Raw genomic sequence first — 15511 nt, forward strand, 5'->3', positions numbered from 1 at the left:
GTTCATTCGGCCAACACCTCAGAAACAGCAGGATAACATTCAGATTCACAACCTGAGAAGGGGGATGTTTGTGGCGTGTATGTATGACTGTGACTGGTGGATTGCAGAGATTACAGACACCAGTTATGAGTTAAATGACATTGTAGTGAACTTTATGCTACCACATGGACCAGCTGCTGGATATAGGTTTTCAGTTGAAGGACAGCAACAATGCCATCAGTGCTCACTTCCTGTTCACAATGTTTTGAAGATTGTAAGTGCTCCAGTTCCTATTGGTTCAACAGGAGGGCATCACTCTATATCAAAAGAAGATACTGCAGCAGTGGAACACATTTTTAATTCACTGACTGGCTAATTTCAGTACAAAACAGAGTGCACAGAAGTTGTATATTGAAACCTTTAAGTCTTTGTCCTTTTGCATACATTTTGGAACCATTTAAAATGCTTGAAAAATGAGTCTTTTACTCATCTTTCAGAACTAAAATTATGTTAAATAATGCTAGGTTTTGATTTTCATGAGCCTGTTATGTGATACTGTGGTAATAGAACAGGTTTTATGTATGTCAAAAGTGGAAGCTCTCCTTTCAGGGAATGTAGAACTAATGGTACTAATCAACTGAAAAAAATCACAATTTTATGGATTGGCATTTTTGAAATTTTTTTTTCCATAAATTATAAAAAAAGTAGTTGATAGCGCTATAGTAAAAGAACTTGGACAGATAAGTCCAAATGGAGGATTTCTTTGTAATCATAAAGCAATTATCTTTCAAATAAAAAAAAAAAAACAGCAAAATATCTAGAACTGTTCCAGAGATACAGCATTTTAAAATTTTTTCCAAAATTTGCATCTTCAAAATTTTACTTGCAGTGTCATCTTTGTAGGGCTGTATCGCGGATCAGAAATTTTTTTGAAGAAGGAAAGGAAGAAAAAAAAAAGTGTTCCTTCCTTCATTTTAACATATGCTAAATTCAGGAACATCCGAGACTATGAAGGTAAGATTTTTTCCCAGCCTGCCTGAATTGATATGGACTACGCCAGCATGAAAAAAATGGACATTGATAATAGGTCCCTAGATGCATTGTGATATGTCAGAACTGGGGGGAGTGAGATGCTACGTAGTGTATGATTAAATCACAAAAAAACATTGCATGTTCTCAGTAGATAATGGAGGTTGTACAATTCATTTCGTGATAACTTGTGACTACTCAAGCCGTTCAAACCATCGCCTCACTACGGTATGTAGAAACCATCACCATTTATCAGTTACTCTAAAAACCTTATGGCACAAAGCAGTGAGATTAGTATAACTGTATGAAGGCCACCATCGGTTACTTGAAGTTCCATTCAGTCAGTGTCCATGTAAAAATTTGTTGAAAAGCCTACTAGTCAGTAGATTCCTATTGCCAGTAAAGTAGAGGGATTCTGAATGGAGCCAATGGTTTGGATGATGAAAAGGGTAGAAGCAATGACAGGCAACTGGAGAGAAGGCAAAGACAAATGAGGTATTAATGAAAGATGAATTCATAATGGCGCCATAGGTTCTGTTTTACAGTCAGTTCCCATTGGGCATTTCAGAGATTTGAGATGGAAATCAAAGATGAGACCTAAACTTAAAGATACAAAAGTACAAATGTAAACAAAATATAGGTTAACACAGAGAAAAATATTGGAAGGGTGAAGAAACTTTAAGTTAAATAATGAAAAGCAAATATTGATATGCAAGCGCTTGTTGGAGGAGGAGGGGGGGGGGGGAGAGAGAGAGAGAGAGAGAGAGAGAGAGAGAGAGAGAGAGAGAGAGGATGTCCATGCAGAATATAAATGAAGAAAACAAGCTGTGAAAGAAGACAATTAAGAAATCAATGTCAGAAAATTAAAATAAATTATGACTAAGTATATGGTGAGACGACAGTTTGTTTGAAAGCTTGTCATTACCTCTGGAGTTTGCCATCAGTGGTGTTGAAAGACAGGTGCCAAGTACCGAGGTCAGCATTGTTATAATCTGCAATGTGCTCAAGAATTATATGTCGATGTTGTATAAGGCTCATTTTGGCAGGTAGAACTGCCAGTGCTTGACACATGTCGTGTATTTGAAGCTCCATTGTGCACAATTGTTTCATTTTACATTGTTGTAATGGAACACTTGGTATGTAAGATTCTTATACTTCCCCAATATTTGTGATGGAACAATTATGTCTGTTTGCTAGCCACTGGACCAAAGCTGACATACATAGGGCTACTGAAGACCTAATACAAAGATTTTCCATTATCTTTATTGTAAAATGATAGGTAACAGCCAAAATATGTTGTCTGTAGGCATTCATTGCTAACTGATAGTTTGGTGGTGTCATGTGGTTGAGAACTGGAGGTTAGATGATGGATTGCACATTCCCACTGGGAAATTTTGACCTGTTTATGAGAATTTTGGATTCCTTACTGTAGTATCACTCAGACAGCAGCAAGCAGTTAGTAATTTGTGGTGACTTCAGTGTAGATTATCTAAAGAATTCTGATAGGAAAAATGATCTGGAAACCTTATTTAGATCTTACAATTTGATGTCAGAATGGGTGGATAAAGACAGTAGGACTGTGATTGATAATGTTTTCTTTGATTAAGCTCAAAGTAAGAAAATAACCGTTCATCCAGTAACAACTGTTCTCTCTAATCATAATGTACAGTTAGTTAGGGTAAATAAGACAGTGCCTTACAGTATTGATACTCCTCAGTGGAAATCAGAATTACTAGTGACTCCAGAACAATGATGTGGGATTAAATTTATAATGAACCAAATGCTGATGTAAAATTAAATCTAGTCCACGACAAATTCATATCATTTTTCTGAAAACAGCTTTCCCCATAAGATAATCAGGACGAACATTAAATCACCCATGTAAAAAAGCATGGTACACAAGAGGGATTAAAGTATCTTGTGAAAGAAAAAGGGAAGTGTATCTGTTGGCAAGAACGAGTAGAGATTCTGCAGTAGTTGCACACTTTAAAAACTACTAAGAAAAGTTATTGAAAATTCAAAGAACATACACATAATGTCAGAAATCAGTAATTTAGACAGAGAGATAGGCCAACCAGCCACAGAAAATGACATCAACACAATTTAATTGAATGGAAGGGCCATAAATGATGAGTCGTAGATAGCAAATATATCTAATTTCTTAAATATAGTACAAAGTATACAGACAAACACTTCAAAAGAAAAATCACAGCAGTATATTGAAAAACAACTAGCAAAACTTCAGTTGCATGAATGTCTAACCAGCTTCTCCTTTTGAAATTAAGAAAATTATGTAGGGGATGACAAAAGTAACTGTTCGAAGGACTTAATGGTCCAGAATCAGAATACCAATCAGGCAAAATTGCTGTGAGCATTGTGACAACCATCCCACCTATGCATTAGGTTGAAAATACTTATTTGGTAAAACACCATGTACTTCTGCGTGAAGAAGTCTGTAACTGCCCGCTGTATATCCTTGTCTGAAAGGAATTATTCGCCCTTAAGGGACCGAAGGTGTGATGATCACTTGGGGAGAGATCGGGACTGTTATAGTGTGGGTGTTTGAGTGTGTCCCACTTGATTTGGCTTAACTTCTGCATTTATGATATGAGAACCTGCATTATCATGAAACAGTAGCTTCCTGTGTTACACTTTTCTACAATAGTGGTTTTTGACAGACATGCTGCCCCATATACATTTTTCATTATACACCACATTAATCCCTTGCCTACATGTCGTACTTTTATACATGCATCGGAGTCGTGCTACATTGCATGTACACTGCAGCAACGCTGTCGAACGGAAACTTTTTAATCACCCCATATATATTCCCTCAAAAACAATTTATTATAAGGATTTGTTGGTGCTTCCAATAGATTATTAAAGGTTTATTCCCATGTAGTAAGACCATTCTTATCTGAAATGTGTAATGCATCACTAACTCAAGGCATTTTTCCAGAGAGACTTAAATATGCTGTTGTTAAACGCCACTTTCAGAAAGCTGATAGGAAAGACATCATCAGGAGCTACTTACCTGTTTCACTACTGATGTCATTTTCCAAAATTTTTGAAAAGTTGATGCATTCTAGATTAGTATCTCACTTCAGTGACAATAATATCCTCCAGTTTGGGTTCCAGAGTAGTTGCTTTGTTGGTAATGCTAGTTACATGTCCACTCACCAGACTTTACAAGCATTAAATAACCAAATTGTGCCAGTTGGTATTTTCTGTGATCTAACGAAGGCATTTGTCTGTGTGAATCATCATATTCTCTAAGATAAAGTGAGGTTTTATGGGACTGATGGTATAGTAAATCTGTGCATAATGTTGTATCTAAGCAAAAGAATGCAGAAAGCTGTTCTGAATAAACCAACCAATATTAATCCAGTGACATAATTCTTACTGGTGAGAAATCAATTATGGTGTTCTCCAAGGCTAAATCTTAGGTCTGCTCTTGTTCTTTATATATGTAAACAATCTTCCATCTAATACACAACAAGCAGACTTAGTTAATTTTGCAGATGACACTAGCATTTTAATCTACCGAAGCATATGTACAGCAACAGAGGAAATTCTAAACAATGTTCTTAGAAATATCATTGACTGGTTTTCTGCAGATTTAAAATTTTAAAAATACACAACATATTCAGTTCTGCACATCTAGTGTTCTACACCAATGACAAGTGTAGTACATGGTGAGGGAATAATAAAGGAGGCTGGAAACTTCAAAATTGTTATTCCATATTGATGAGAACTTAAACTGGAAAAAGCACATTTTGGAACTCCTAAAACAATTGGGTTCTGCCACTTTTGCAATTAGAATCAGCGCAAATCTTGGGAATGTTGACAATATTTTGCATATTTTCATTCAATAATATTGTACAGAATGGTGTTATGGGGATAGCTCCTCTTAAAGAAAGAAAGTCTTTGTTGCACAAAAGTGTGCTGTAAGAATAATATGTGGTGCTCACCCACAACCATCTCGTATACATCTGGTTAACGAGTTCGACTTTGTGAATACTGCTTCACAGTGTATGTGTTCCCACATGAAGTGTGTTGTAAATAATCGACTGCAGTTTGAAGGAACAAAGACAAACATAATTACAATACCAGAAGAAAAAATAACTTCATTACACCACATTAGGGTCTTTTTAAGCACAAAAAGGATGCACAGTGTTACAACCAACATTTTTGATCATTTATGTGGTGACAAAATGCCTGACAGACAGTACAGTAAAACTTGAAAATAAACTGTAAAAGTTTCCCCTTACAACTCCTATTCTGTAGAAGAATTTTTATTACTCTAATTGGTGATTTTTCCCCCGTCTAAGTGATCAGCATGTAGGCATATTTACAAATGAATATGATTCATTCCACATCATTATGATTTATTATGCTAATGATCCATGGAAAATTAAACTAACTAACTAGCTCCTACAAGTCACACTTCTCTTGTTGATGTGAGTTTGCCAGTGATGATGGGATTGCCCACAAGAGTAAAAGGCATAAAATATGGCATAACAGGGGTTTTCATGTGGCTTTGGAACCATATTGGTTAGACTGGAGAGCTTAATGAATAGCACAGAGCATAATATAAGGAAGGTATATTTTTGGCACAGCAGATTTAATAGATATACAATTTTGCAGTCATTGTTTCTTTGTTTTACATTTAAATGAATTATCAGGGTCAGAGTCTACTAACCTGATGTGCTGCATACTGCCTACCCCGGTATATTGATAGTGATATGTGTGTGTGTTTTTTTAAACATAGACCAGTTAAAAATTATTGTTAATTTTCCCCAGTCATTTAAGACATAAAAAGTAACAGATTTTATTGCATAGTTATACTTTAAACTATTTTGGATCAAATTTAGTATCACACTTTCGGTAAAACCCATTTGTGATGAAAATTAACATACACAGGCTGTTTCAAAATCTTTGCATCAAACCTCTAGGAGAGATGGATGACATCATAGGTACACTTTTGTTACAGACAAAATGTTCACTTACACATCCTGAAAACACTTTCATTCATATTCCAAAGGCTAATACCTCATTCATACAACCACTCTCTTCTTTCAATGGCTGTTTGTTTCAGTTCCGTACAATTGTCACATCCTATCCTCTTCCTGATGTCATCCAAATACTTTATCCTAGACTGTCCTCTTCCTTTCTTTCCCAGTTCTTTCCCCTTCAAGAATGTTATTGATGAAAGTGTTGTGTCTGATGACATGTCAAATAATTTTTTTTTTTTTTTTTTTGCCTTTTTCATTTCCTTTAGAATCTTCCCTCTTTATTGATTTCCCTCAAGACCTGCAGGTTTTTCTTTTCTTTCCATCCAACTCATTCTTTTCATTTTCTGCCATATCCACATCCACAATTCTGCAGCTTCGAGTTGGTTACTCTCCAATTTACCCAAAGTCCAACTTTCATTTCTGCAGAGCAGTATACTTCATGCAAATGATTTTGCAAAGGATTTTCTGACACATGTGTTCATACATATCCTGCTTAAAATGTTTTTTGGACATAAATGACTTCATAGCCAATGCAGCCATTATCTTCACTTTCAATAAGCATCCTTTGTCCCCTCTGGTTATAATATCGAGATACCAAAGTTGTTTCACCTGATCAATTCTGATCTCATCAATTTTTGTGTTTGTTTTAATTCCTCCCATCCTTAAATACTCACCAGATCAGTGACAACAAGATGAACTAACAGTACCTACTAACTGGCCATGCTGCATACTATCCCCATTTTTTAAATAATTTGTTAATAATCATAACTGTCCAATTTATTAACACAGTACAGACATACACACATTAAGTAGCATGCAAAAATGTCTGTTATTTCATACATTAAAAATTTTCAGGTTTTTTCCATAGCAATTAGCATTTCTTTCCAGAGACTAGAGCTACACCATTATCACTACCAGCACTTGATTTCACCCTCCTCTTCTCCTTGTATTTATGACTTTGTCATTACATTTAGCATATTGCCAAAGCTTCCTGTATATTTGGCATATGTCATGGTTTTCAAGTGTTCATTCTCATTACATGTTAAACAGTCATAATTTGTTACTGCTTAGTGGTGTGTTGTATATGCTGTAGTATCCAGGAGCATCCAGTTGCAATGTTGTTCTTTGTTCTGTCTTTCCGGCCATATCAATTCAATTATATCTACATTTGCAGGGGGCATTAGTCAATCATTGCCAGTTTCTGATGGGGGCAATTCCACTTATGTTTGTCCACAAGCAAATCTGTAGACTAATGTTTCAACATTTCTACATATAATGCAGTTGTTAGTCAAATTAAAGTGTATTTTGTCGAGTTTTTCATTGCTTGGGAATTTGTCATTGAAGATGATGTACCATTCATATTTCATGGCTGACTTGATGTGAATGTTGTGTACATTTCTGTAGATGATGATCCATTTTGATCGAGGATATTTTTCTTTGACTCAATCACAGTGTACTGTTGAAATTGTAAATGTCTTCTGTTGGTAAGTAATTTTGGTTTGCCCGTTTTGCTGTTTGTATAACTAAACTCAGAGTAATATTGCCTGATGTGGTGATATACAGACTAATTTCAACTAGGGTTATTCATGGCTTGGTACTTTCTGTTTTATGTTTGAGTACTAGATTTCGGAGTAGGCTTGGATTTGCTTTCTCACTCCTTTCTTTATGTGGTAAATTAAAAGTTTTCGTCATTGGCGTCTCGTGCTTAAAAGAAAAGCCTCCTATTGCTAATTGTAGAGTCACCATGTCGAACTGTATTTTAAACACACTTCTTCTCTATAAGAATCAGCAAAAAGCTCATTGGATGTTGTTGGCTGGTGAGTCTGAGATAGGAAATATATTACCCTTGTACCATAATGTGTGTCTAAGCAGAAAAGGATATTTGAAAAGTGAATCAGGAACTTAACTTGTCTCGGCATACCATCTTTCATGTAGAGTAGATGACTGGAATGCAGACAACACACACTGCTTACCCACATCATATTGTGCTTACAACAAACTGCCTCTCAGGAACATAGCCGATACAGAAGGATGCCTAGTGTCACCGTTTCCCCCCATGACTATCTGCCTGTCACTCCTAGATGTTGGATGCAAAGGCTTTGAACCACCGTATACTGTACCTACAACAAATTTTAGAACAGTAATCCACAGTGAATTTATTTATTTATGAGCTGTATGGTGTAACTGTGATGGTCTGTTGTGCTGAAATTTTGCGAATGAACAGAAACGTAGACATTACTGAAAAAAACAGTTACTTTGTTACTTCAGTGGTGGTGTCCTCTGTTGCAATGATGTATTGTTTTTATTTTAATTGTTTTATGCAGTTAAATTAATAATTTTTCTTTATTTGAAAGGACTATTTATCAGAGAGCATGAGGAGATATTTTAAAAAGTCTTTCGCCGAAAATTATGCTTTAGAAAAGCTGATCATAATTCCTGTTGGGAATAATTCAGAAAACATGTCTCTTATAGAGGACATAAATTCTATGATGGAAGACACAAGGAAAAATCTACAATTGAAAGATAGAGATCTGTTATACTTGGCTGCTGGTATGGAAAACCATGTTGTGAGTATTCTTAATCTTAGAAGTTTTCCTTCTGTTTTGACACAGTGTAACTTTTTTGCCAAATTGGAATTAATAATTTTATTTTGTAGGAATTATTCTCCTTTTAGTCAGTAAATAAGAGTGTGTGCTTCTGAAAATTATAGTATTGTGAAAAATCAGAAAAAAAATTAGTATCATCTGCACTAAATATGTATGCCATTAACGACCTTACATTGTTTAGTGAAGACAAAATAATGTACCATGATCATTAGAGCAATAATAGAAGAATGATTCGCTATAGACCTCTACTTTAATCCAATCCAAACTTATCTGACCGTAACTATTTTCTCTCATTGCTTTTATTTACTGGTTTAAAAATGATAAATTTGATTTTCTTCTTTGGACAGTATTTCATCTTAGCTGATGTACTGCAGGCTCTTTTGGGACTAGACTTCCTGTGTGCAGGAAAAGTTGCTTTCATAAGTGGGTGGGCAGTCCAGAAAGTAAAGAATTCTTGTGTTAAGAGCATTGGAAGTGTTTCTGCACACATGCTGTACCTCCACAACCAACACCATTAGCACTACCTTATATCCTACTCTCCAGTAGATTAACCCAAGATTAGTCAAGTGGAAATTTACAATAATGCACTGGTCTGTTTCATGTATGATTGTTATGTTTCTTATGTTTTTCTGAAATGAGCAAGAAAATGCAACATTCTGCCAGGTATAGCATCACATGTGATACACTTTATCATTGAAAAGAAGTTTAGCTTCAGCTTTCCTCTCCCATCTTCCATTATTCTACTTTCTTTCCAAGACTACACATCATTAGTCTATGCTCACTGTGAGGCTAACATTTCTTCTTAATGTCACAATTTAATGGTATACTATCTTCCTTTTGAATGATGTGAATTCCATTTTAACAGTGTATGGTGTGGGCTTCTTGCCAGAAGACATGAACCACCTCAGCATTATCTTCCTTTTGAATGATGTGAATTCCATTTTAACAGTGTATGGTGTGGGTTTCGTGCCAGGAGATACGAACCACCTCAGCATTCACCTAAATACAAAAACGCCACAGCCAGTCTGACAGGCGTATCAGATCAACTGCAGTTATTTTGACATGCGAAGTTCAGAAGAACGTGAAATCCCGAAGATTGGCTAAAATTTACAGACACGCAAAATTTGGCACAGACTTCAATGAGAGATGCCTTTAATAGGTTCCACAACGAAACATTGTCTCGAAATTTGGTAGAAAATCCGAAGAAATTCTGGTCGTATGTAAAGTACACAAACGGCAAGACGCAGTCAATACCTACGCTGCGCAGTGCCGATGGTACTGTTACCAATGACTGTGCCGCTAAAGCGGAGTTACTGAACGCAGTTTTCCGAAATTCTTTCACTAGGGAAGACGAATGGAATATTCCAGAATTTGAAACATGAACAGCTGCTAGCACGAGTTTCTTGAAGTAGATACCTTAAGGGTTGCGAAGCAACTCAAATCGCTTGATACGGGCAAGTATTCAGGTCCACATTGTACACCGATTAGGTTCCTTTCAGATTACGCTGATACGATAGCTCCCTACTTAGCAATCATATACAACCGCTCGCTCACCGATAGATCTGTACCTACAGATTGGAAAATTGCGCAGGTCGCACCAGTGTTTAAGAAGGGTAGTAGGAGTAATCCATCGAACTACAGACCTATATCATTGACGTCGGTTTGCAGTAGGGTTTTGGAGCATATACTGTATTCAAACATTATAAATCACCTCGAAGTGAATGATCTATTGATACGTAATCGGCATGGTTTCAGAAAACATCGTTCTTGTGCAACGCAGCTAGCTCTTTATTCGCACGAAGTAATGACCGCTATCGACAGGGGATCTCAAGTTGATTCCGTATTTCTAGGTTTCCGGAAAGCTTTTGACACCGTTCCTCACAAGCGACTACTAATCAAGCTGCGGGCCTATGGGGTATCATCTCAGTTGTGCGACTGGATTCATGATTTCCTGTCAGGAAGGTTGCAGTTCGTAGTAATAGACGGCAAATCATCGAGTAAAACTGAAGTGATATCAGGTATTGCCCAGGGAAGCATCCTGGGACCTCTGCTGTTCCTGATCTATATAAATGACCTGGGTGACAATCTGAGTAGTTCTCTTAGGTTGTTCGCAAATGATGCTGTAATTTACCGTCTAGTAAGGTCATCCGAAGACCAGAATCAGTTGCAAAGCGATTTAGAGAAGAATGCTGTATAGTGTGGCAGGTGGAAGTTGACACTAAATAACGAAAAGTGTGAGGTGATCCACATGAGTTCCAAAAGAAATCCGTTGGAATTCAATTACTCGATAAATAGTACAATTCTCAAGGCTATCAATTCAACTAAGTACCTGGGTGTTAAAATTACGAACAACTTCAGTTGGAAAGACCACATAGATAATATTGTGGGGAAGGCGAGTCAAAGGTTGCATTTCATTGGCAGGACACTTAGAAGATGCAGCAAGTCCACTAAAGAGACAGCTTACACTACACTCGTTCGTCCTCTGTTAGAATATTGCTGCGCGGTGTGGGATCCTTACCAGGTGGGATTGATGGAGGACATCGAAAGGGTGCAAAAAAGGGCAGCTCGTTTTGTATTATCACATAATAGGGGAGAGAGTGTGGCAGATGTGATACGCGAGTTGGTATGGAAGTCATTAAAGCAAAGACGTTTTTTGTCGCGGCGAGATCTGTTTACGAAATTTCAGTCACCAACTTTCTCTTCCAAATGCGAAAATATTTTGTTGAGCCCAACCTACATAGGTAGGAATGATCATCAAAATAAAATAAGAGAAATCAGAGCTCGAACAGAAAGGTTTAGGTGTTCGTTTTTCCCGCGCGCTGTTTGGGAGTGGAAAGGTAGAGAGATAGTATGATTGTGGTTCGATGAACCCTCTGCCAAGCACTTAAATGTGAATTGCAGCAGAGTAATCATGTAGATGTAGATGTATATTTTACTTGTATTTTAGTGTGGCTTACTTTTATGTCTTGCAAGATAGTTCTATACACATTAAGACACATAAACAGCTCATTACAAAGAAAGCCTTGTGCTATTAAAATCTGTAGGTGAACATAAGAATGTGAATGAAGCAGCTATTAAAAAAAAAGTGTAATTTTGATTGGAAGCAGACCATATGTATGTCATTACTCTATCATTTCCCTCTTTTAACTGAAAATTTGAAAGAAAGAGTAAATAAACAATTAAGACATATTTCATATAGAACAGTTTATGCCCTTCTGTATGGAATTCATACCAATCACCTTGTGTGGCGTGGACTGGGTGGTTTTTTAGGTTAGATGGCCTCGAGCAAGTACAGAAAGGGCAACAGCCTCAAAGGGTGTGAGGCAAAGTCAAGACATGCGGGGACCAAGCAGCAATCTGTATTGTAATTGTAAACTGTCGAAGCTGCATTGGTAAAGTACCGGAACTTAAAGTGCTGATAGAAAGCACCGAAGCTGAAATTGTTATAGGTATGGAAATCCGGCTGAAGCCAGAGATAAATTCTGCCGAAATTTTTACAAAGGCGCAGATGGTGTTTAGAAAGGATAAATTGCAGGCAACCGGTAGTGGCATGTATGTCGCTGTTAGTAGTAGTTTATCCTGAGTGAAATAGAAGTGGATAGTTCCTGTGAATTATTATGGGTCGAGGTTATACTCAACAACCGAGCTAGGTTAATAATTGGCTCCTGACTCAGCAGCATTAGTGGCAGAACAACTGAGAGAAAATCTGGAATACATTTCACATAAATTTTCTCAGCATGTTATAGTCTTAGGTGGATATTTCAATTTACCAGATATAGGCTGGGACACTCAGATGTTTAGGATGGGTGGAAGGGACAGAGCATCAAGTGACATTATACTGAATGCACTATCCGAAAATTACCTTGAGCAATTAAACAGAGAACCGACTCTTGGAGATAACATCTTGGACCTACTGATAACTAACAGACCCGAACTTTTCGACACTGTAAGCCCAGAACAGGGATTCGGTGATCATAAGGCCGTTGCAGCATCCCTGAATATGGAAGTAAATAGGAATATAAAAAAAAGCGAGGAAGGTTTATCTGTTTAGCAAGAGTAATAGGAGGCAGATTTCAGACTACCTAACAGATCAAAATGAAAATTTCTGTTCCGACATTGACAATGTTGACTGTTTATGGAAAAAGTTCAAGGCAATCGTAAAATGCGTTTTAGACAGGTACGTGCCGAGTAAAACTGTGAGGGACAAGAAAAACCCAACGTGGTTCAACAACAAGGTTAGGAAACTACTGTGAAAGCAAAGAGAGCTTCGCTGCAAATTTAAATGCAGCCAAAACCCCTCAGACAAACAGAAGCTAAACGATGTCAAAGTTAGCATAAGGAGGGCTATGCGTGAAGCGTTAAGTGAATTCGAAAGTAAGATTCTATGCGCTGACTTGACAGAAAATCCTAGGAAGTTCTGGCCTTACGTTAAATCAGTAAATGGATCGAAACAGCATATCCAGACACTGGGATGATAATGGCATTGAAACAGAGGATGACACGCATAAAGCTGAAATACTAAACACCTTTTTCCAAAGCTGCTTCACAGAGGAAGACCACACTGCAGTCCCTTCACTAAATCCTTGCACGAGCGAAAAAATGGCTGACATCGAAGTAAGTGTCCAAGGAATAGAAAACCAACTGAAATCACTCAACAGGGGAAAGTCAACTGGACCTGACAGGATACCAACTCGATTCTACACCGAGTATGCAAAAGAACTTGCCGCCCTTCTAACAGCCGTGTACCACAAGTCTCTAGATGAACGGAAGGTTCCAAATGACTGGAAAAGAGCACAGGTAATCACAGTCTTCAAGAAGGGTCGTCGAGCAGATGCGCAAAACTATAGACCTATATCTCTGACGTCGATCTGTTGTAGAATTTTAGAACATGTTGTTTGCTCGCGTATCATGTCGTTTCTGGAAACCCAGAATCTACTCTGTAGGAATCAACATGGATTCCGGAAACAGCGATCGTGTGAGACCCAACTCGCTTTGTTTGTTCATGAGACCCAGAAAATATTAGATACAGGCTCCCAGGTAGATGCTATATGCAGCACTGTGGAGCTAAAAGGTTTGGAACCATTTAAAGGATAACACATGTTTGCAGGGGACAAGGGGAGGAGCAGTGTTATGTTGTGTTGTGTTGTCTAAAGCATTTAATTTTTGAGTTTTTTTTTTCATATATCATCACCCTCAGGCTTCTAGAGAAGAACGGTTCGATGTTGTGCCCAACAACACTAATTTTATCATCATAAATATTGTGTAGCTAAAAAATGATATATTTTCAAGCAAAATATATTCTTTTTAATCATTTCAACATGTTCATACACTTCCTGTTACTTGTGCACTGGTGAGCCACAACATCATGACCATCTGCTTAATAGCTGGTTTGTCCATCTTTGGAATAAGATACAGCACTGATGCTGTACATCGTGGATCTATCAGTTTGTTGGTAGTTTTGTGGTGGTATATGGCATTAGATATCTATGCACAAGTCATGTAATTCGCATAAATAACAGGCTGCTGATTTGCGTATGTGGTGATGGCATCTAACAGCGACCCATATGGGTTCCATAGGATTTACATTATGTGAATTTGGTTGACGAGACATCAATGTGAGTTCACTGTAATTTCCCTCAGACCAATGCAGCACCGGTTCTGGTTCTGGTTCTGGCTCTGAGACACTGATGATTATACTTCTGAAAAATGAAATTGCCATCAGGGAAGACATCAAGCATTAAGGGATGCAAGTGGTTCGCAGTTGTCAGCGTGTCTTTGATTACTACCACAGGTCCCATACAAGTGCAGGAGAATGTTGCCAGTAGCGTAATACTGCTCCCACCAGCCTGCGTCCATGGCACCCTGCACATTTTGAGCTGCCATCAACCACAACGACGTTGTGGTGTAGTAAAAATGTGATTCAATTGAAGAGCCAACATGTTTCCATTGATTGTCAGTTGAATCCCAATGGTGCCGTGCCCGTCCCCTGCAATTGTAATTAATGATGATGTTAGGTCAACATGTGAATACGTAGGATGGGGGGAGGGAGGGGGGGGGGGGGGTCTGCTGCTGAGGTCCATGTTCAAAATGTATGAGAAACAAACCCTACATTATATGAAGAGTCATGGATGCCAACCATTTAGCACCTAGTGATAGTTTCACTGTACTTCTAGCTCTTTCCATCGATGGTCACGACAGTAGCACATGAACTTTTGACCAGCTTTACCGGCTTTGAGATACTTGTTTATAGGCTCTGCGTAGTAGTAATAATAATAATAATAATAATAATAATAATAATAGTCCTTTATCAAAGTGGTTTATCTCAATGGATTTCCCCTTTTGCGGGCCATATCATTGCTTGATTGATCTGTCTGTGTCTGCTGAGCTTACATACTTTTGTTACCATGTCACATGCCCACAACAGCAGGGGGGGGGGGGGCGGCAACGGTCATAATGTTTTGGCTTATCTGTGTATAAATAAACATTCATAATTAATCAATGCATGTCAAAACAGGCAATATAATGGAATTCAATATCCTTTTTAGTGCCTTGGCTTGTAACACGGGAGAGTTAAAACACCGGATCACAAAACCTTCAGCTGTCTAAATTTCCATTTTTATTTTATTTTTGTTACCAGTTTCAGTGTTACACTATGCCATTTCGGGTCCCCCTTGACCTATGTGTAGGAAGAATCCCACTTGCTGTACAATTGAAATTGGAGCCAACATACAGATACGATTCTGTAGACTTTTTTTAACACAGTGATCCCTTCAATCATTACTTGCAGGCTCAGAAGTCAACATTCTAATGGCTACACTGGTTGTTAATGTACCAGCATTTCACATTTGCAATGGCTTATCTCACACTTACATTAACCTGTGA

At 37.7% G+C, this 15511-nt stretch overlaps 1 protein-coding gene across 3 annotated transcripts in view; it reads left to right on the forward strand.

The window, feature by feature from the left end:
* LOC126236919 (aspartate--tRNA ligase, mitochondrial) overlaps window positions 1–15511 on the forward strand; it is a 161727-nt gene that overhangs the window by 123650 nt on the left and 22566 nt on the right. For 2 of the 3 annotated variants that reach the window (XM_049946575.1, XM_049946574.1), the window contains exon 10: window positions 8378–8590. The exons of the other annotated variant lie outside the window; for it this stretch is intronic. In XM_049946575.1, the coding sequence (XP_049802532.1) occupies window positions 8378–8590 (213 nt within the window). The remainder of the gene's footprint in view (window positions 1–8377; window positions 8591–15511) is intronic. 3 annotated transcript variants of the gene reach the window in all.

The sequence above is a fragment of the Schistocerca nitens genome, chromosome 2 (assembly GCF_023898315.1).
Source record: "Schistocerca nitens isolate TAMUIC-IGC-003100 chromosome 2, iqSchNite1.1, whole genome shotgun sequence".
NCBI lineage: Eukaryota > Metazoa > Arthropoda > Insecta > Orthoptera > Acrididae > Schistocerca > Schistocerca nitens.